Consider the following 23,834-nt stretch of genomic DNA (forward strand, 5'->3'; position numbering starts at 1 on the left):
GACCCAGACACGGATACTGAATCCAGTGTCGACGGTGAGGAGACAAACGTAATGTCCAGTAGGGCCACACGTTACATGATCACGGCAATGAAGGAGGCATTGAACATTTCTGACACTACAAGTACCACAAAAAAGGGTATTATGTGGGGTGTGAAAAAACTACCAGTAGTTTTTCCTGAATCAGAGGAATTAAATGAGGTGTGTGATAAAGCGTGGGTTTCCCCCGAAAAAAAACTGCTGATTTCTAACAAATTATTGGCACTATACCCTTTCCCGCCAGAGGTTAGGGCACGTTGGGAAACACCCCCTAGGGTAGATAAGGCGCTCACACGCTTATCAAAACAAGTGGCGTTACCGTCTCCTGATACGGCCGCCCTCAAGGAACCAGCTGATAGAAGGCTGGAAAATATCCTAAAAGGTATATACACACATACCGGTGTTATACTGCGACCAGCAATCGCCTCAGCCTGGATGTGCAGCGCTGGAGTGGCTTGGTCGGATTCCCTGACTGAAAATATTGATACCCTGGATAGGGACAGTATTTTATTAACTATAGAGCATTTAAAGGATGCATTACTATATATGCGTGATGCACAGAGGGATATTTGCACCCTGGCATCAAGAGTAAGTGCGATGTCCATTTCTGCCAGAAGGGCGTTATGGACGCGACAGTGGTCAGGTGATGCAGATTCCAAACGACATATGGAAGTATTGCCGTATAAAGGGGAGGAGTTATTTGGGGTCGGTCTATCAGACCTGGTGGCCACGGCAACGGCTGGAAAGTCCACCTTTTTACCCCAGGTCACCTCTCAGCAGAAAAAGACACCGTCTTTTCAAACTCAGTCCTTTCGTTCCTATAAGAACAAGCGAGCAAAAGGCCACTCATTTCTGCCCCGGGGCAGAGGAAGAGGAAAAAGACTGCACCAGGCAGCCTCTTCCCAGGAGCAGAAGCCCTCCCCCGCTTCTGCCAAGTCTTCAGCATGACGCTGGGGCTTTACAAGCGGACTCAGGCACGGTGGGGGCCCGTCTCAAAAATTTCAACGCGCAGTGGGCTCACTCGCAAGTGGACCCCTGGATCCTGCAGGTAGTATCACAGGGGTACAAATTGGAATTCGAGACGTCTCCCCCTCGCCGATTCCTGAAGTCTGCTCTTCCAACGCCTCCCTCCGACAGGGAGGCTGTATTGGAAGCTATTCACAAGCTGTATTCCCAGCAGGTGATAATCAAGGTACCCCTCCTACAACAGGGAAAGGGGTATTATTCCACGCTGTTTGTGGTACCGAAGCCGGACGGCTCGGTGAGACCAATTTTAAATCTGAAATCCTTGAACACTTACATAAAAAGGTTCAAATTCAAGATGGAATCACTCAGAGCAGTGATAGCGAACCTGGAAGAAGGGGACTATATGGTATCTCTGGACATCAAAGATGCTTATCTCCATGTCCCAATCTTCCCTTCTCACCAGGGGTACCTCAGGTTTGTGGTTCAAAACTGTCATTATCAGTTTCAGACGCTGCCGTTTGGATTGTCCACGGCACCCCGGGTCTTTACCAAGGTAATGGCCGAAATGATGATTCTTCTTCGAAGAGAAGGTGTCTTAATTATCCCTTACTTGGACGATCTCCTGATAAGGGCAAGATCCAGGGAACAGTTAGAGTTCGGAGTAGCACTGTCTCAGGTAGTGCTACGTCAGCACGGGTGGATTCTAAATATCCCAAAATCACAGCTGATTCCAACAACACGTCTACTGTTCCTGGGGATGATTCTGGACACAGTCCAGAAAAAGGTGTTTCTCCCGGAGGAGAAGGCCAGGGAGTTATCCGAGCTAGTCAGGAACCTCCTAAAACCAGGCCAAGTGTCAGTGCATCAATGCACGAGAGTCCTGGGAAAAATGGTGGCTTCTTACGAAGCAATTCCATTCGGAAGATTCCATGCAAGAACTTTTCAGTGGGATCTGCTGGACAAATGGTCCGGATCGCATCTTCAGATGCATCAGCGGATAACCCTATCTCCAAGGACAAGGGTGTCTCTCCTGTGGTGGTTACAGAGTGCTCATCTTCTAGAGGGCCGCAGATTCGGCATTCAGGATTGGATGCTGGTGACCACGGATGCCAGTCTGAGAGGCTGGGGAGCAGTCACACAGGGAAGAAATTTCCAGGGCTTGTGGTCAAGCATGGAAACGTCTCTTCACATAAATATCCTGGAACTAAGGGCCATTTACAATGCCCTAAGTCAAGCAAGGCCTCTGCTTCAGGGTCAGTCGGTATTGATCCAATCGGACAACATCACGGCAGTCGCCCACGTCAACAGACAGGGCGGCACAAGAAGCAGGAGGGCAATGGCAGAAGCTGCAAGGATTCTCCGCTGGGCGGAAAATCATGTGGTAGCACTGTCAGCAGTGTTCATTCCGGGAGTGGACAACTGGGAAGCAGACTTCCTCAGCAGACACGACCTCCACCCGGGGGAGTGGGGACTTCACCCAGAAGTCTTCCAAGTGATTGTAAACCGTTGGGAAAAACCAAAGGTGGACATGATGGCGTCCCGTCTCAACAAAAAACTGGACAGATATTGCGCCAGGTCAAGGGACCCTCAGGCAATAGCGGTGGACGCTCTGGTAACACCGTGGGTGTACCAGTCGGTGTATGTGTTCCCTCCTCTGCCTCTCATACCCAAAGTACTGAGAATCATAAGAAGGAGAGGAGTAAGAACTATACTCGTGGCTCTGGATTGGCCAAGAAGAACTTGGTACCCGGAACGGCAAGAGATGCTCACGGAGGACCCGTGGCCTCTACCTCTCAGAAAGGACCTGCTCCAGCAGGGACCTTGTCTGTTTCAAGACTTACCGCGGCTGCGTTTGACGGCATGGAGGTTGAACGCCGGATCCTGAAGGAAAAAGGCATTCCAGATGAAGTCATCCCTACCCTGGTCAAGGCCAGAAAGGATGTAACCGCAAAACATTATCACCGCATTTGGCGGAAATATGTTGCGTGGTGTGAGGCCAAGAAGGCCCCTACAGAGGAATTTCAACTGGGTCGTTTCCTGCATTTCCTGCAAACAGGACTATCTATGGGCCTAAAATTAGGGTCCATTAAGGTTCAAATTTCGGCCCTGTCAATCTTCTTCCAAAAAGAACTGGCTTCAGTGCCTGAAGTTCAGACGTTTGTCAAAGGGGTACTGCATATACAGCCTCCTTTTGTGCCTCCAGTCAGAGGCGGAACTACCGGCAGTGCAGGCAGTGCACTGCACTGGGGCCCGCCTCTGTCCAGGGGCCCAAGCATGTAATGAGTCAAACTGACTCATTACATGCCGCTGTGCGCTGCAGGCAACCGCTGCCCGCAGCGCACAGCCGCCCGGAGATAGGAGCTGAGCAGCGGTACAGACGGGGGAAGGAGGAGGGAGCCGGAGGACGGAGCCGCAGCAGCGCTTTGTTACTGGTGGAGGCGCTGCTGCTGCTGCTCCTCTGCTTCCCTATAGGCTGTCTTCCGAGAACAGCCTATAGGGAAGCAGAGGGGCAGCAGCAGCAGCGCCTCCACCAGTAACAAAGCGCTGCTGCGGCTCCGTCCTCCGGCTCCCTCCTCCTCATTCTCTACTGCCCGGGAATCGTCGTCTGACGCAGCTGCACCGAGGAGCCTGAGGGTAAGTATAATTCTTCTTTCTTTCTTTCTTTCTTTCTTTCTTTCTTTCTTTTTCTTTCCTTCTTTCTTTCTTGTGCCTGCCTGCCGCAATGTGTAAAAAGGGGGGACTACCTGCCGCAATGTGTAAAAAGGGGGGACTGCCTGCCGCAATGTGTAAAAAGGGGGGACTACCTGCCGCAATGTGTAAAAAGGGGGGACTGCCTGCCGCAATGTGTAAAAAGGGGGGACTACCTGCCGCAATGTGTAAAAAGGGGGGACTGCCTGCCGCAATGTGTAAAAAGGGGGGACTGCCTGCCGCAATGTGTAAAAAGGGGGGACTGCCTGCCGCAATGTGTAAAAAGGGGGGACTGCCTGCCACTATGTGTAAAAAGGGGAATCTGCCTGCCGTAATGTGTAAAAATGGGGACGCTGTCTGCCGTAATGTGTAACAAGGGCACGCTGTCTGCCGTAATGTGTAAAAAGGGCACGCTGTCTGCCGTAATGTGTAACAAGGGCACGCGGTCTGCCGTTGTGTGTAAAAAGGGGTAATCTGCCCGACGCTATGTGTAAAAATGGGGAATCTGCCTGCCGTAATGTGTAAAAAAGGGGGGCTGCCTGACGCTATGTGTAAAAATGGGGAATCTGCCTGCTGCTATGTGTAAAAAGGAGGAATCTGCCTGCCGTAATGTGTAAAAATGGGGACGCTGTCTGCCGTAATGTGTAACAAGGGCACGCTGTCTGCCGTAATGTGTAACAAGGGCACGCTGTCTACCGTAATGTGTAAAAAGGGCACGCTGTCTGCCGTAATGTGTAACAAGGGCACGCGGTCTGCCGTTATGTGTAAAAAGGGCACGCTGTCTGCCGTTATGTGTAAAAAGGGCACGCTGTCTGCCGTTATGTGTAAAAAGGGCACGCTGTCTGCTGTAATGTGTAAAAAGAGGAATCTGTTCGCTGTAAGGTGTAAAAGGGTCTCTACCTGGTGTAGTGGTGCTACTGTGCGGCGTAATTTGAATAATGGAGACTACTGTGTTGGTATTATTTTGTGGCCACACCCCTTCCCCACGAAGCCACGCCACTATGTATTTTTGCGCGCGCCTACGGCGCGCACTGCCCCCGGGGTGGACTTGGATGGGGGGGGGGGGGGGGCCCAAAGCATTTTGTCGCACCTGGGCCCACCGCTTGCTTGTTCCGCCACTGCCTCCAGTGGCACCTTGGGATCTCAATGTAGTGTTGAGTCTCCTAAAATCACATTGGTTTGAACCACTCACCACTGTGGAATTGAAATATCTCACATGGAAAGTGGTCATGCTGTTAGCCCTGGCTTCAGCCAGGCGTGTCTCTGAATTGGCGGCTTTATCATATAAAAGTCCTTACCTAATTTTTCATTCAGACAGGGCAGAACTGAGGACTCGCCCTCAATTTCTCCCTAAGGTGGTTTCAGCGTTTCACATGAACCAGCCTATTGTGATACCTGCGGCGACTAGGGACTTGGAGGACTCCACCACCATCACCATGTCTCTCCTTTATCTCTGCTGGTGCTGACTACACTGCGCAGGGGTGTGGGCTAGAGGTATTGTGCTGCTGACAAATTGTACTGTGTTACCTGATACTGCCAGTTATATCATGTCTGCTTCTGAGGGTAACGGTTCTGGGGCTGAACACACTGCCGGTGTTGCTGAAGCCGCAGATACCTATGTGGAGAATATAGCAGCTTCGGGCTCTGGTTCTGGGGGCTCCTTGCCCCCCCCCAGTGGGACGGTGGCAACGGGGGCAAATAATGACCCGCCGTGGGCCGCTTTTTCCATGCTTCTGCATATGTTAGTTCATAAACTAACACCCCCTATGGGACCCCCAATGCCGGTGCAACCGTTTGTGGTCCCTGCAGCTAACTCGCCGTGGGCGGACGATTTATCTGCTCAAATAAAGAAGTTGAACCAGTCCCTGACTACTAAAAAGTCTGACCGTCGCTCGCCTACGTCCAAGGGGTCCTCTAAGCGAGCGCTTGTCTCCTCACAATCCACTGCTGTCACTGACACCTCGTCGGATGAAGACTGCACTTACACTGACCCCACAGGTTCTGACTCAGATACGGCTGATGGGGAGGGTGGTTCACATGTGGATGTTCCTGATCTTTTGGAGGCTATTGAGTTAATTTTACAGATTACGGATGATCCCGAGCCATTCGTTCCTCCTAGGAAACCAGATAGGTTCAAGCGTCAGAAAGTGGTTAAACAAGTTTTCTCTGACGTCCTAGTGGATGCTGGGGACTCCGTAAGGACCATGGGGAATAGACGGCTCCGCAGGAGACTGGGCACATCTAAGAAAGATTTAGGACTATCTGGTGTGCACTGGCTCCTCCCCCTATGACCCTCCTCCAAGCCTCAGTTAGATTTCTGTGCCCGGCTGAGCTGGATGCACACTAGGGGCTCTCCTGAGCTCCTAGAAGAAAGTATAGTTTAGGTTTTTTATTTTCAGTGAGACCTGCTGGCAACAGGCTCACTGCAACGAGGGACTAAGGGGAGAAGAAGCGAACCTACCTAAGTGGTGGTAGCTTGGGCTTCTTAGGTTACTGGACACCATTAGCTCCAGAGGGATCGAACACAGGACCCGACCTCGTCGTCCGTTCCCGGAGCCGCGCCGCCGTCCCCCTTACAGAGCCAGAAACAAGAAGGTGGTCCGGAAAATCGGCGGCTGAAGACTTCTGTCTTCTCCAAGGTAGCGCACAGCACTGCAGCTGTGCGCCATTGCTCCTCATGCACACCACACACTGCGGTCACTGATGGGTGCAGGGCGCTGGGGGGGGGGGGGGGCGCCCTGAGCAGCAATAATAACACCTTGGCTGGCAAAACTAACACCATATATAGCCCCAGAGGCTATATAGGTGTATATTAACCCCTGCCAGAAACGATAAAATAGCGGGAGAAAGCCCGACGAAAAAGGGGCAGAGCCAACTCCCTCAGCACACTGGCGCCATTATTCCCTATCAGCTTCGCTGGAAGGAAGCTCCCTGGCTCTCCCCTGCAGTCCTGCACTACAGAAAGGGTAAAAAAGAGAGGGGGGGCACAATTTAGGCGCAGTATATATATATATATTATAGGCAGCTATAGGGTAAAACACTCTGTATAGTGATATCCCTGTGTTATATAGCGCCCTGGTGTGTGCTGGCATACTCTCCCTCTGTCTCCCCAAAGGGCTTTGTGGGGTCCTGTCCTCTGTAAGAGCATTCCCTGTGTGTCTGCTGTGTGTCGGTACTGCTGTGTCGACATGTATGATGAGGATAATGATGTGGAGGCGGAGCAAATGCCTGTGAATGTGATGTCACCCCCTGCGGGGTCGACACCAGTGTGGATGGACTTATGGAAGGAATTACGTGACAGTGTCAGCTCCTTACATAAAAGGTTTGACGACATAGGACAGCCGGCTACTCAGCTTGTGCCTGTCCAAGCGTCTCAAATGTCATCAGGGGCTATAAAACGCCCACTACCTCAGATGACAGATACAGATGTCGACACGGATACCGACTCCACTGTCGACGATGATGAGACGAGTGTACCCTCCAATAGATCCACCCGTTATATGATTGAGGCTATGAAAAATGTTTTACACATTTCTGATGATACCCCAGGTACCACAAAAAAGGGTATTATGTTTGGTGAGAAAAAACTACCAGTAGTTTTTCCTGCATCTGACGAATTAAATGGAGGTGTGTGAGGAAGCGTGGACTTCCCCAGATAAGAAATTGATCATTTCTAAACGGTTAATGGCTGCGTAGCCTTTCCCGCCAGAGGATAGGTCACGCTGGGAAACACCCCCTAGGGTAGATAAAGCATTGACACGCTTATCAAAGAAGGTGGCACTACCGTCTCCGGATACGGCCGCCCTAAAAGCTGGAAAGTACCCTAAAAGCTATATACACACACACTGGCATTATATTGAGACCCGCTATTGCATCAGCTTGGATATGCAGTGCTGCTGCTGCGTGGTCAGACTCCCTGTCGGAAAATGGATAGGGACAATATTTTGCTAACGATTGACCATATAAAAGACGCGGTCTTATACATGCGTGATGCACAGAGGGATATTTGCCGGCTGGCATCAAAAATAAGCGCTATGTTCATTGCCGCCAGACGGGGGTTATGGACTAGGCAATGGTCAGGTGATGCCGACTCCAAGCGGCACATGGAAGTTTTACCCTATAAAGGAGTGGAACTTTTTGGGGAAGGTCTTTCAGACCTCGTTTCCACAGCTACTGCTGGAAAATCGACTTTTTTGCCACAAGCTACCCCACAGCAAAAGAAAGCACCGTATTATCAGGTACAGTCCTTTCGGCCCCAGAAAAATAAGCGGGCTAGAGGCTCATCCTTTCTGCCGAGGGGCAGAGGAAGGGGGGAAAAGCTGCAGCACACAGCTAGTTCCCAGGAGCAGAAGTCCTCCCCTGCGTCCGGTAAGTCCACAGCATGACGCTGGGGCTGCTCAGGCGGAATCGGGAACGGTGGGGGCACGTCTCAGGTTTTTCAGCACACAGTGGGCTCTCTCACAAGTGGATCCCTGGGTCCTTCAAGTAGTATCTCAGGGGTACAGGCTGGAATTCGAGACGTCTCCCCCCCGCCGTTTCCTAAAATCTGCCTTGCCGGCAACTCCCTCTGCCAGGGAGGCAGCGTTGGTGGCTATTCAAAAACTGTATTCACAGAAAGTGATCGTCAAGGTACCCCTCCTTCAGCAAGGAAAGGGTTACTACTCCACAATGTTTGTGGTACCGAAACCGGACGGTTCGGTGAGACCCATCTTAAATTTAAAAGCCTTGAACACTTATATCAAAAGGTTCAAGTTCAAGATGGAATCGCTCAGGGCGGTTATTGCGAGCCTGGAGGAGGGGGATTACATGGTATCCCTGGACATCAAGGATGCGTACCTGCATGTCCCCATTTACCCTCCGCACCAGGAGTACCTCAGATTTGTGGTACAGGACTGTCACTATCAGTTCCAGACGCTGCCGTTCGGGTTATCCACGGCACCGAGGGTCTTTACCAAGGTAATGGCCGAAATGATGATACTCCTTCGCAAGAAGGGAGTTTTAATTATCCCGTACTTGGACGATCTCCTGATAAAGGCGAGGTCCAAAGAACAGTTGATAGTGGGGGTGGCACTTTCTCAGGAAGTGCTACAACAGCACGGCTGGATTCTAAACATTCCAAAGTCACAGCTGGTCCCGACGACACGTCTTCTGTTCCTGGGAATGATTCTGGACACAGACCAGAAAAGAGTGTTTCTTCCACTGGAAAAAGCCGAGGAATTGTCATCTCTGGTCAGAGACATCCTAAAACCAGGAAAAGTGTCGGTACATCAATGCACTCGAGTCCTGGGAAAAATGGTAGCTTCGTACGAAGCAATTCCATTCGGAAGGTTCCACGCAAGGACGTTCCAGTGGGACCTGTTGGACAAATGGTCCGGGTCCCATCTCCAGATGCAACAGCGGATAACCCTATCGGCCAGAACCAGGGTGTCGCTGCTGTGGTGGCTGCAGAGGGCTCATCTACTAGAGGGCCGCAGATTCGGAATACAGGACTGGGTCCTGGTGACCACGGATGCCAGCCTTCGGGGCTGGGGGGCAGTCACAAAGGGAAGAAATTTCCAAGGACTGTGGTCAAATCAGGAGATTTCTCTTCACATAAATATCCTGGAGCTAAGGGCCATTTACAATGCCCTAAGCCAGGCAAGACCCCTGCTTCAAAACCAGCCGGTACTGATCCAGTCAGACAACATCACGGCGGTCGCCCATGTAAACAGACAGGGCGGCACGAGAAGCAGGATGGCGATGGCAGAAGCCACAAGGATTCTCAGATGGGCAGAGAATCATGTGTTAGCACTGACGGCAGTGTTCATTCCGGGAGTGGACAACTGGGAAGCAGACTTCCTCAGCAGGCACGACCTCCACCCGGGAGAATGGGGACTTCATCCAGAAGTCTTCCAAATGCTGGTCAACCGGTGGGAAAAACCACAGGTAGACATGATGGCGTCCCGCCTCAACAAGAAGTTGAAAAGATATTGCGCCCGGTCAAGAGACCCTCAGGCGATAGCGGTGGACGCTCTAGTGACACCATGGGTGTACCAGTCGGTTTATGTGTTTCCTCCTCTACCTCTCATACCCAAGGTACTGAGAATAATAAGAAGGCGAGGAGTGAAAACCATACTCGTGGTTCCGGATTGGCCAAGAAGAGCTTGGTACCCGGAACTTCAAGAGATGCTTACAGAGGACCCTTGGCCTCTGCCGCTCAGACAAGACCTGCTGCAGCAGGGACCCTGTCTGTTCCAAGACTTACCGCGGCTGCGTTTGACGGCATGGCGGTTGAACACCGGATCCTGAAGGAAAAGGGTATTCCGGAGGAAGTCATCCCTACCCTGATCAAAGCCAGGAAGGATGTCACCGCAAGACATTATCACCGCATTTGGCGAAAATATGTTGCTTGGTGTGAGGCCATGAAGGCCCCGACGGAGGAATTTCAACTGGGTCGATTCCTGCACTTCCTGCAAGCAGGGGTGAAGTTGGGCCTCAAATTGGGGTCCATAAAGGTCCAGATTTCGGCTCTGTCGATTTTCTTCCAAAAAGAACTGGCTTCACTGCCCGAAGTTCAGACTTTTGTCAAAGGAGTACTGCATATTCAGCCTCCTTTTTGTGCCCCCAGTGGCACCTTGGGATCTCAATGTGGATTTGGCATTCCTGAAATCACATTGGTTCGAACCACTTAAGACTGTGGATTTAAAATATCTCACGTGGAAAGTGGTCATGCTGTTGGCCTTGGCGTCGGCCAGGCGGGTTTCAGAATTGGCGGCTTTGTCTTGTAAAAGCCCTTATCTGATTTTCCATATGGATAGGGCAGAATTGAGGATTCGTCCTCCGTTTCTCCCAAAGGTGGTCTCAGCTTTTCACTTGAACCAACCTATTGTGGTGCCTGCGGCTACTAGGGACTTTGAGGATTCCAAGTTGCTGGACGTAGTCAGGGCCCTAAAAATTTATATTTCCAGGACGGCTGGAGTCAGAAAGACTGACTCGCTGTTTATCCTGTATGCACCCACCAAGCTGGGTGCTCCTGCTTCTAAGCAGTCTATTGCGGGCTGGATTTGTAGCACTATTCAGCTGGCGCATTCTGCGGTAGGCTTACCGCAGCCTAAATCTGTAAAAGCCCATTCCACACGGAAGGTGGGCTCATCTTGGGCGGCTGCCCGAGGGGTCTCGGCTTTACAACTTTGCCGAGCAGCTACTTGGTCGGGGGCAAACACGTTTGCAAAATTCTACAAATTTGATACCCTGGCTGAGGAGGACCTGGAATTCTCTCATTCGGTGCTGCAGAGTCATTCGCACTCTCCCGCCCGTTTGGGAGCTTTGGTATAATCCCCATGGTCCTTACGGAGTCCCCAGCATCCACTAGGACTTCAGAGAAAATAAGAATTTACTCACCGGTAATTCTATTTCTCGTAGTCCGTAGTGGATGCTGGGCGCCAATCCCAAGTGCGGATTGTCTGCAATACCTGTACATAGTTATTGTTACAAAAATCGGGTTTTGTTGTGAGCCATCTCTTCAGAGGCTCCATTTGTTATCATACTGTTAACCGGGGTTCCTATCACGTGTTATATGGTGTGATTGGTGTGGCTGGTATGAGTCTTATCCGGGATTCAAAAATCCTTCCTTATTGTGTCAGCTCTTCCGGGCACAGTTCCTAACTGAGGCTTGGAGGAGGGTCATAGGGGGAGGAGCCAGTGCACACCAGATAGTCCTAAATCTTTCTTAGATGTGCCCAGTCTCCTGCGGAGCCGTCTATTCCCCATGGTCCTTACGGAGTCCCCAGCATCCACTACGGACTACGAGAAATAGAATTACCGGTGAGTAAATTCTTATTTTACCTCACTCTGACCACCTAATTGATATACGTCAGGAACCCTGGGAAAACCCGGGTACGAAGTTTGTGCCTCAAAAGAAGATGCTGGCTCGCTATCCCCTCGCGCCGGAGCTTTCTAAGAATTGGGAAACGCCTCCTCCAGTGGACTCGCATGTGGCTAGGATGGTGGTTTCCTCAGCTCTACCGGTCACCACCGCCACGTCTCTAAAAGAGCCTACGGATAAACGTGTGGAGGGTTGTCTGAAAGCGATTTACACCCTCACGGGTGCTGCACAAAGGCGTACTATTGCAGCTACTTGGGCTGCAGAGGCCATTGAAGCATGGGCCTTGGAGTTAGATGCTCAAATCTCCTCTGACCATGCTAGACAATGCTTGTCTTATATTGTCACAGCTTTTCGTTATATTAAAGAGGCGGCTAATTACTGGCAGGTGAGGCTACACTTACAAGAGACAGACTGCAGTACACAGACTCGCCACATAATGACCTAATTACCTGACAGGTGAGGCTGAACACATAGAAAACAGGCTGCAGTTACACAGACTCACCACAGGTGGCCAACAACAGTACTCTAAACAAGTACATTAGAAATCCTGGCATGCAAACAGAAATAGAACATAAAATACATAAACAGATTGCAAACAGGAATGAGCCACCGCAGCGGCTCATAACAGCACTAAGGACAACAACAAAGGCTGTTACTATCTATAGATTTGTGCATCTTTACCAACTATAAACTTGGAAAAGAATAATACATAAATTATTGTATATATGATGACAATGATAAAAGAAACAAAAAAATAACCATGATAACCACAGACTTGTTTAGCTGCTAACCTAAATTATTCGGCGGGACATTGCTCAAGCAAAGCTATGTCCTAAATGTATATATTAGAGATGACAACTGCCATATTAGGAAAACTAATCAGAAAAGACACTACTCTTGATATATCTGAAAACATTACATACTATACCCTAATAGGGGTCCGTTATATATGTAGGCATTAATAGAGACTAGTTGATGTCCATAAAGCAAACCCAGCAGAACCACTTCTCAAAATAAAGTAGAAATAATTTAAAAGTAAATACCTACACAAGACACGAGGACACCCCCTGAGGTTAGAAGAAAAAAAAATTTCATACACAACAGAGGAAAGGATTCTTCACAGTAAGAGTAGTAAGGATTTGGAATTCTCTACCAGAGGAGGTAGTAATGATGGACTCACTAAATAAGCTTAAAAATGGATTAGATAAATTCCTAACGGATAGAAATATCCAAGGTTACACCATCTAAATGATATATAATTTTATAATACAGGTTGAACACAATGGACATTTTATCTTTTTTTCATCCTCACCAACTATGTAACCTATATAGTCTAAATTTGTGTACGTGTTTGTCATAAAAGCAGGCTTATGTAATTGATCTATGAACTATTGTCTTGTAACATTAACAAGATTTAATGTTCTTGTCCATAAAACTGCAGAATTTTTGATCTATCATTTTAATATATGTACGGGATGTGGTCAGAATCCCGTCACTTGCAATGCCAACGAATGCCTAAGGTGAGTGTTAGGGTCAGGCAGTAGGGGGAGGGTTAGTATTAGGCTGCGGGAGGGGTAAGATCCATCGGGATGCTCCCGACCGCTGGGATTTCATACCCAACCCATATGTATATATGTATGTTAACCAGCAAACTGCAATAAAAATAAAAGATGACCCAATATAAAATGTGATATCTATAGAGTCTGTAAAGTGAACCTGGCTCAATATTTCCATAATGCAATGTTTATTTGTTGCCCTTGTCTTATATGTGTAAATAACATCCTCATTGTTACCCATTTTCCTAGGTGTCTGCCACCTTTGCTGCGAGCGTTGTAACCAGTCCAGCAATTGGTGCCTATCTGTCTCGTGCTTACAGTGACACTTTGATGGTGGTCCTGGCTTCTGGTGTGGCACTCCTAGACATTGCTTTCATCCTGCTTGCTGTTCCTGAGTCACTGCCTGAGGAAATGCGACCAGTTTCCTGGGGAGCCCCCATATCTTGGGAACAAGCTGACCCATTTGCGGTAAGAATTAAGCTGATAATTGGCAACATACAGCCACATAGGTTAGATCATTCAAGGAGAGACGGCAACAAGTCTGTCACTTCCCACATGCTACTAAATTACCCAAAAGCTTTTTTTTCTTTTTTCTTTTCTTCGAAGTAACAACCCAGCAACGTTGTTCATATCACCACAGCCAGTATGTACATTTTGCAGTTTCTTTCTATTCAGGAAAAATCATGAACAATGCACTCTTACATTATATTTTAGCTACATTTGACCGAAATAAATACGTATACATGTTATGCTCATATTCACACTGTACAGTATGTCACATAATAACATGTTTTGGGATGTACTATTATGAAACTAAAGTGAGAATGAGAAGAAAAATAAAACTTTGGTTTGTGATTTTCCTCTACAAGCAAAGAGCATTGTTCATCGTTATACGCAAATAAAGTAGCAAATTAGAGAGTAGCGAGTCCTTAGCTGCGGCTCCCTCACCTTCGTGTGCCAGGCTCTGATGCAGCTGGAGAACGACTGGAGGTGTGGTGTAACTGAAAATTCCAAAAATCTAACAATGCAGACACATTACTGTCAACAGCCTGATAGAGTGCAGTTAATATGTACACAAGTTCATTGGAGCATCTGAAATACAATGCAGACGCAAATAGAATTTTTGATGTTATTATTATTTATGGCAACACTTAAATTGTTGTGTGTAGTCTTCCCCTTGCCCAACTGAATATAAAGCATGTATTATTTGTGTAAAAAGAGTGTGCGCTGTAACTGTTAAAACACTGTTACAGCTGTTGTTATTGATTTTGCATAAATGGATGTTTTTCCAACATTCGACCAATCAGGCGCTTTCTGCATCTTACACCAGGGTTGTAGTACTACACGCCCACAACACGCCTTTACTGTACTTTGATGGTGTCTGCATGCCCACTGCCCACTTTCCAGCCCCCTAGTCATACGCAGTAGTACGGCTGAAGTACTACTGAAAACCTATTGCCAAAATAAGCCAAAAAGCTGCAATTCGCATTTACTCTGAATAAAGACCAAAGAGCATATTTGCCTGTTTACTTGGCCTTTCTGAATTAATGATGAGAATCAATAGGGAGGAAGAGGTATTTAGTGAGAATGTGGAACTTGGTATGTAAATGGGGTTAAAAAGTGCTTTTAACAACGAATCTCAAAGTGCTCCCTAACTGTTTCAGCTGTTCTCAATATAAATTTGAAATTAACATGACATACAGTAAATAATAAATGAAAGCGCTTTAAGTAACATCTAAGTGACCTGTGTGCTATGCTTATATCTTAATAGGGAGAATGGACCTAAAATGTTCATGCATATAAAAGTATCTAAAAACAGACAACACAGACAAATGTTTAAAAGTAGAGATGCAATGGCAAAATATTATGCTAAATCGGACAGATGGTATACCTCTGTTCTTAGTAGCGATCCAGCTACAGTATGTCAGGGACAACTTATACCCCTTTTACACTCGCATGAAAATCCCGGGATATTGCACGTGAACGCGCATCATCCCGGGATTTCTGTCAGTGTAAAAGGGTACAGGGACAATTTCCCGGGTCGAGCATCCCGGGATTTCATCCCAGGTCTAAAGCAGGGTTGGTCCCGGAATCGTCCCGGGAAGCTGGGTAGTGTGAAAGGGTCCGTCCCGGGATTCACTATCCCGGGACTGTTAAAAGGACTCGGATTGGAGCTTTCTTGGGCTCAGAAAAGCTGATGTCATCTTTTCTGAGCCCAAGGCCATTTCTAATGACATACTAATGCATTTGCAGGGATATCCCGGGATCAGTGTAAATGGGGCTGTCCCGGGTCGATCCAAGGTCTTAGTGCAGTGTGAAAGGGGTCAGTCCCGGGAATGCATCCCGGGAGTGACCCGGGAGTGCGAGTGTAAAAGGGGTATTAGTGACTGTGCCCCTGAAGATTTTATATTCTAGACTTCTATGGGCTTATATATGCCCTGGGACCATTTGCTTTCTGTTGATTTATATATCTATGCAATACAATGTTTGTCATTTACGCGTTGGATGCTCTTTTTTTTTTTTTGTGTTTAATACCTCACCGGCATTACCAGTGATACTCTACATGACATCTAGAGATTTTTTTTTTTTTGTATAGTTCTTATAAGCAAGACCAGAAAATTCTTTCTATACCACTCAATTTGTCTTTTGTTTAATTTCCTTTTCTTTTTTTGTTTGTATGTACATGTTCAAAAGTTTACTAAAAAATGACACAATAAAAAAAAATAGACAACACAACACATTTTTATAGCTCTTCTATTGAAATTGTCAGTAATTTCCAAATTGGTAACTTGAAAAGGATACCGTCCCTACCTTTCCCTGTGCCCGTCTCTTGGTGTAATGAATAACCGATTCAGCCGTCAGGCTATGTTATGATTCCCGCAGGTCCCCCATGGCCAGAGAGAGTGCGGAGCTCTGACAAAGGGTTTGGCTGCTGCTGCAAGTCTACATGTTCTTCCGTCTGCAAGTCCCCGGTGGTCAGTGGTAGTGCGGAGCTCTGGCAGGGCGACAGGCTGTTGTAACAGTTGCAAGTCTCCGCGTTCTTCAGTCTCTCTGAAGGGGGTGGGGAAAACTGGGAGTGGTTGACGTGACATAACACCAGTGGGCACGGCAGTTACTATGAAGAGGTATACAACAAGTCTCAACGCGTTTCATCAGCATGAGTGACATTTTCAAGGAAACTTGACTGGTGGTAATATTATGGGGATGTGGTCAGGATACCGACAGAATACCAACAGCGGGATCTCGACTGATCCTGAAGGGAAGTACTGGAGTTGGGGTTAGGGGAGGCACTAAGGGGAGGGTTGGGGTTAGGGAGGATAGAGCTAAGCTGCAGGTGGCTAAGGTTAGGCTGCAGGAGGGGTAGATTAGAATTGGGGATAGGGTTACATTTTTTACACAGATCCGTCGGGATGCCGCTGTCGTACCCAACCCGTTTCATGCCCTCTACCTTTTTCGAACTGGTTGGTTTCAGGGAAGTGGAAAAATTATTAATTGTTAGAGTATTTCAATATTTCTCTGACGTCCTAGTGGATGCTGGGAACACTGTAAGGACCATGGGGAATAGCGGCTCCGCAGGAGACTGGGCACAACTAAATAAAGCTTTAGGACTACCTGGTGTGCACTGGCTCCTCCCTCTATGACTCTCCTCCAGACCTCAGTTAGAATTTTGTGCCCTGCTGAGCTGGATGCACACTAGGGGCTCTCCTGAGCTCTTAGAAAAAGAAAGTTTATTTTAGGTTTTTTATTTTCAGTGAGATCTGCTGGCAACAGACTCACTGCTACGAGGGACTAAGGGGAGAGAAGCGAACCTACCTGCTTGCAGCTAGCTTGGGCTTCTAGGCTACTGGACACCATTAGCTCCAGAGGGATCGAACACAGGCCCAGCCTCGGTCGTCCGGTGCCGGAGCCGCGCCGCCGTCCCCCTTACAGGGCCAGAAGCAAGAAGAGAGTCCTGGAAATCGGCGGCAGAAGACTTCGGTCTTCATCAAGGTAGCGCACAGCACTGCAGTTGTGCGCCATTGCTTCCCATGCACACCTCACACTCCGGTCACTGATGGGTGCAGGGCGCTGGGGGGGGGGGGCGCCCTGGGCTGCAATATTGAGTACCTTGGCTGGCAAATAACACATAATATAGTCATAGAGGCTATATATGTGTAAAATACCCCTGCCAGATATACATAGAAAAAAGCGGGAGAAGTCCGCCGAAAAAGGGGCGGGGCTATCTCCCTCAGCACACTGGCGCCATTTTCCCTCACAGCTCCGCTGGAAGGATCGCTCCCAGGCTCTCCCCTGCAGTTTCCAGACTACATAGGGTAAAAAAGAGAGGGGGGGGCACTAAATTTAGGCGCAATATTGTGTATACAAGCAGCTATTGGGAAAAATCACTCAGTTATAGTGTTAATCCCTGTGTTATATAGCGCTGTTGGTGTGTGCTGGCATACTCTCTCTCTGTCTCCCCAAAGGGCTTTGTGGGGTCCTGTCCTCAGTCAGAGCATTCCCTGTGTGTGTGCGGTGTGTCGGTACGGCTGTGTCGACATGTTTGATGAGGAGGCTTATGTGGAGGCGGAGCAGGTGCCGATAAATGTGATGTCACCCCCTGCGGGGTCGACACCTGAGTGGATGGTTATGTGGAAGGAATTACGCGACAGTGTCGACTCCTTACATAAAAGGTTTGACGACATAGCAGATGTGGGACAGCAGGCTTCTCAGCCTGTGCCTGCCCAGACGTCTCTAAAGCCATCAGGGGCTCTAAAACGCCCGCTACCTCAGATGTCGACACGGATACTGACTCCAGTGTCGACGATGATGTGTACATTCCAATAGAGCCACCCGTTACATGATTACGGCAATGAAAAATGTGTTGCATATTTCTGATATTACCCCAGGTACCACAAAAAAGGGTATTATGTTTGGGGAGAAAAAACTACCAGTGGTTTTTCCCCCATCTGATGAATTAAATGAAGTGTGTGAAGAAGCGTGGGCTTCCCCCAATAAGAAACTGGTCATTTCTAAACAGTTACTAATGGCGTACCCTTTCCCGCCAGAGGACAGGTCACGTTGGGAGACATCCCCTAGGGTGGATAAAGCGCTCACACGTCTGTCAAAAAAGGTGGCACTACCGTCTCCGGACACGGCCGCCCTAAAGGAGCCTGCAGATAGAAAGCAGGAGGCTATCCTGAAGTCTGTATATACACACTCAGGTATTATACTGAGACCGGCTATTGCTTCAGCATGGATGTGCAGTGCTGCAGCTGCGTGGTCAGATTCCCTGTCTGAAAACATTGATACCCTAGACAGGGACACTATATTGCTAACCATAGAGCATATTAAAGACGCTGTCTTGTACATGAGAGATGCACAGAGGGATATTTGCCGGCTGGCATCTAAAATAAACGCAATGTCCATTTCTGCCAGGAGAGGATTGTGGACTCGGCAGTGGACAGGAGATGCAGATTCTAAAAGGCACATGGAAGTATTGCCTTACAAGGGTGAGGAGTTGTTTGGGGATGGTCTCTCGGACCTCGTTTCCACAGCGACTGCTGGGAAGTCAGCATTTTTACCCCATGTTCCCTCACAGCCAAAGAAAGCACCGTATTATCAGGTACAGTCCTTTCGGCCCCAGAAAGGCAAGCGGGTTAGAGGCGCGTCCTTTCTGCCCAGAGGCAGAGGTAGAGGGAAAAAGCTGCAACATACAGCCAGTTCCCAGGAACAAAAGTCCTCCCCCGCTTCCTCTAAGTCCACCGCATGACGCTGGGGCTCCACAGGCGGAGCCAGGTACGGTGGGGGCCCGTCTCAAGAACTTCAGCGACCAGTGGGCTCGCTCACGGGTGGATCCCTGGATTCTACAAGTGGTATCTCAGGGGTACAAGCTGGAATTCGAGATGTTTCCCCCTCGCCGTTTCCTCAAATCTGCCTTGCCGACAGCTCCCCCGGACAGGGAGGCAGTGCTAGAGGCGATTCACAAGCTGTATTCTCAGCAGGTGATAATCAAGGTACCCCTCCTTCAACAAGGACGGGGTTACTATTCCACAATGTTTGTGGTACCGAAACCGGACGGTTCGGTGAGACCCATTTTAAATTTAAAATCCTTGAACACTTATATAAGAAGGTTCAAGTTCAAGATGGAATCGCTCAGGGCGGTGATTGCAAGCCTGGACGAGGGGGATTCCATGGTATCACTGGTCATCAAGGATGCTTACCTGCATGTCCCCATTTACCCTCCTCACCAGGAGTACCTCAGATTTGTGGTACAGGACTGTCATTACCAATTCCAGACGTTGCCGTTTGGTCTGTCCACGGCACCGAGGGTATTTACCAAGGTAATGGCTGAAATGATGATACTCCTTCGGAGAAAGGGAGTTTTAATTATCCCGTACTTGGACGATCTCCTTATAAAGGCGAGGTCCAGGGAACAGTTGTTGATCGGTGTAGCACTAGCTCGGGAAGTGCTACAACAGCACGGCTGGATCCTGAATATTCCAAAGTCGCAGCTGGTTCCTACAACGCGTCTACTGTTCCTGGGGATGGTTCTGGACACAGAATAGAAAAAAGTATTTCTCCCGGAGGAGAAGGCCAAGGAGTTGTCATCTCTAGTCAGAGACCTCCTAAAACCAAAACAGGTGTCTGTGCACCACTGCACGCGAGTCCTGGGAAAGATGGTGGCTTCTTACGAAGCAATTCCATTCGGAAGGTTCCATGCAAGGATCTTCCAGTGGGATCTGTTGGACAAGTGGTCCGGGTCGCATCTTCAGATGCATCGGCTGATAACCCTGTCTCCAAGGACCAGGGTGTCGCTGTTGTGGTGGCTGCAGAGTGCTCATCTTCTAGAGGGCCGCAGATTCGGCATACAGGACAGGGTCCTGGTGACCACGGATGCCAGCCTTCGAGGTTGGGGGGCAGTCACACAGGGAAGAAACTTCCAAGGACTATGGACAAGTCAGGAGACTTCCCTACACCTAAATATTCTGGAACTAAGGGCCATTTACAATGCCCTAAGTCAGGCAAGACCCCTGCTTCACCACCAGCCGGTGCTGATCCAGTCAGACAGCATCACGGCGGTCACCCATGTAAACCGTCAGGGCGGCACAAGAAGCAGGATGGCGATGTCAGAAGCCACAAGGATTCTCCGATGGGCGGAAAATCATGTGTTAGCACTGTCAGCAGTGTTCATTCCCGGAGTGGACAACTGGGAAGCAGACTTTCTCAGCAGACACGACCTCCACCCGGGAGAGTGGGGACTTCATCCAGAAGTCTTCCAAATGGTTGTACACCGGTGGGAAAGGCCACAGGTGGACATGATGGCGTCCCGCCTCAACAAAAAGCTAAAAAGATATTGCGCCAGTTCAAGGGACCCTCAGGCGATAGCTGTGGACGCTCTGGTAACACCGTGGGTGTAACAGTCGGTGTATGTGTTCCCTCCTCTGCCTCTCATACCCAAGGTACTGAGAATAATAAGAAGGAGAGGAGTAAGAACTATACTCATTGTTCCGGATTGGCCAAGAAGAGCTTGGTACCCAGAACTTCAAGAAATGATCTCAGAGGACCCATGGCCTCTGCCGCTCAGACAGGACCTGCTGCAGCAGGGGCCCTGTCTGTTCCAAGACTTACCGCGGCTGCGTTTGACGGCAAGGCGGTTGAACGCCGGATCCTGAAGGAAAAGGGCATTCCGGAGGAAGTTATCCCTACGCTAATTAAAGCTAGGAAAGAAGTGACCGCAAACCATTATCACTGCATATGGAGGAAATATGTTGCGTGGTGTGAGGCCAGGAAGGCCCCAACGGAGGAATTTCAGCTAGGTCGATTTCTGCACTTCCTACAGTCAGGGGTGACTATGGGCCTAAAATTGAATTCCATTAAGGTCCAGATTTCGGCTCTATCGATTTTCTTTCAAAAAGAACTGGCTTCACTACCTGAAGTTCAGACATTTGTTAAGGGAGTGCTGCATATTCAGCCCCCTTTTGTGCCCCCAGTGGCACCTTGGGATCTCAACGTGGTGTTGGATTTCCTAAAGTCGCATTGGTTTGAACCACTTAAAACCGTGGAACTGAAATATCTCACGTGGACAGTGGTCATGCTGTTGGCCTTGGCTTCGGCCAGGCGTGTATCAGAATTGGCGGCTTTGTCTTGTAAAAGCCCTTATCTGATTTTCCATATGGATAGGGCGGAATTGAGGACTCGTCCCCAATTTCTCCCAAAGGTTGTTTCAGCGTTTCATTTGAACCAGCCTGTCACACCCCGCGGGCAGCGGCGGCCGCGCTTGCCTCTGCGGGTGTCCTGGATGGCCTGGCGTCTCTCCCCTCCGGCGGCCTCGGGGGTCCGGCGTCGGGTCGGCGGGTCTCTCCGGCAGCTCCCGGAGCGAGGGCGCCGCCATGCTGCTCTAGATTAGGTAGGCGGAGCAGGGCTGACGTCATCTGCTCGCTCCGCCAATCAGACTAAGGCGGGAGGTTCAAAGCCAGACGCCGAGCAGGGAGCCGGCGCCTGTGTATCATCATTCTGCTCGTCAGAAGCAGTGATCTCCAGAGCTCCCTTGTTCCTGTTTCCGCTGTGTTTTCCAGTATTCCAGTGTCTCCAGTGTCTCCAGTGTCTCCAGTGTCCCCAGTGTCTCCAGTGTCTCCAGTGTCTCCAGTGTTTCATCACGCACCTCCGTGCCTCCAAGCGCCCGAGCGCCATCACGCACTTCCGTGCCTCCAAGCGCCCGAGCGCCATCACGCACTTCCGTGCCTCCAAGCGCCCGAGCGCCATCACGCACCTCCGTGCCTCCAAGCGCCCTAGCGCCATCACGCACTTCCGTGCTTCCAAGCGCCCGAGCGCCATCACGCACCTCCGTGCCTCCGAGCGCCATCACGCACTTCCGTGCCTCCAAGCGCCCGAGCGCCATCACGCACCTCCGTGCCTCCAAGCGCCCGAGCGCCATCACGCACCTCCGTGCCACCAAGGCGCCTGAGCGCCATCAGCACCTCAGTGCCTCGGCACCTCAGTACCTCAGTGCCTCAGAACCTCAGCACTCCGGTGCCTCAGCACCACAGAACCTCAGCACCTCGGTGCCTCCGCACCTTAGTACCACAGAACTCCAGCACCTCAGTACCTCGGTGTCTCAGCACCTCAGTGCCTTCAGTACCTCGGTGTCTCAGCACCTCAGTGCCTTCAGTACCTCAATAATACCAGCACCTCTGTACCTCAGCACTTAGCACTTTTACTAGTCTTGTTTTTCAGGAGACCTTCATCATTCCTCCGTGCTTCCTGCTTACCGTCTTCATCCTGTATGAAGAAGACCTACATCCGGCCATCTCTATTGCGACCCAGTAGCGGTTCCTCTTCCCTGTCACCGGAAGAAGCCCCGAGTCCACAACACCCTTCGACCAGGTCAGTGATAGTATACACAGGCCACATGGACCCGGGGAATCGGAACCCAGAAGCAAGTGCCATCCAAGATCTGGTTTCCCGTGTTCAGAGTCAGGAAGCGGCGCAAAACCAGGTGATGCGGTATCTCCAAGAACTATCCGGCAGGTTGGATCAAATTCAGGTTTCCCTGGCTTCAGTAGTTCCAGTTCCAGCTCCAGTACCCACTCCGGTAGTCGTTCCTGTTAATGCTCACGCAGTGTCCGGTACCAGGTCACGCCTTCTGCTTCCCACTCCCTCTCGCTACAACGGCAACCCGAAGAATTGTCGTGGTTTTCTTAACCAGTGCGAGGTGCAGTTTGAACTCCTCGCACACAATTTTCCCACGGATCGATCCAAAGTAGCATACATTATTTCCTTGCTTGAGGGTTCAGCGTTGGAATGGGTGTCTCCTTTATGGGAGCGATCTGATCCTTTGGTTTCCAACTACACTAATTTCATCTCATCTTTCCGCAGGATCTTTGATGAGCCTGGCAGAACGGCCGCTGCCTCTTCAGATCTTCTCAGAGTTCGACAAGGCTATCGTTCAGTGGGTCAGTATGTGATTCATTTTCAGACCATAGCTTCCGAATTGCGCTGGGATAATGATGCCTTACGGGCCGCTTTCTGGAACGGGCTGTCCGACCGTCTTAAAGACGAATTGATTACAAGAGATTTGCCAGATTCCTTGGAACAGTTGATCTCGCTCTGTGTGAAAGTGGATCTCCGCATGCAGGAACGAGTTGGCGAACGTTCTCGGTCTGATCGGTGCAGATTCCGGGCTCCTCCGTCTAAACCATCGGTTACGACAGCTCCAGACGAACCCATGCAGATTAATCGGTCTCGACTGTCTCCAGAGGAGCGACAGCGTCGGCGTGAGAACAAACTTTGCCTCTACTGTGGAGCCGCGGATCACTTCCTCAAGTCTTGCAAAGCTCGCCCGGGAAACGGGCAATCCTAGCCTGTTCCGGGGAAGTCAAGCTGGGTGTGGTTTCTCAATCTTCTCCAGAAGTGGACTGTTTACTCTCAGTATCTTTGTCTACTAAAACAAACGTCAAGACCGTTATGGCTCTTTTGGATTCAGGTGCCGCGGGGAATTTTATTTCTCTTTCCTGCGCCCAGAGTTTGGGTTTGAAATTACAGTTGGTCGAACGACCTATTACTATTACAGCCATTAACGGGGTTCAAATTCCTAACGCCTTGATTACGAGTCAGTCTGAGTCAATTCAGCTACAAGTGGGAGCTTTACATCATGAACAACTGAAGTTTCTAGTTATTCAGGAAATGTCTCATGATCTCGTTTTGGGTCTTCCCTGGCTCAGGCTACACAACCCTCATGTCGACTG

The 23,834-nt window shown here is 49.6% G+C and overlaps 1 protein-coding gene across 1 annotated transcript in view; it reads left to right on the forward strand.

The window, feature by feature from the left end:
- LOC134903454 (hippocampus abundant transcript 1 protein-like) overlaps positions 1 to 23,834 on the forward strand; it is a 158,153-nt gene that overhangs the window by 25,041 nt on the left and 109,278 nt on the right. The window contains exon 5 of the mRNA XM_063914467.1: positions 13,360 to 13,578. Coding sequence (XP_063770537.1) covers positions 13,360 to 13,578 — 219 coding nt within the window. The remainder of the gene's footprint in view (positions 1 to 13,359; positions 13,579 to 23,834) is intronic.

This window comes from Pseudophryne corroboree, chromosome 1 (assembly GCF_028390025.1).
Source record: "Pseudophryne corroboree isolate aPseCor3 chromosome 1, aPseCor3.hap2, whole genome shotgun sequence".
Classification (NCBI taxonomy): Eukaryota; Metazoa; Chordata; class Amphibia; order Anura; family Myobatrachidae; genus Pseudophryne; species Pseudophryne corroboree.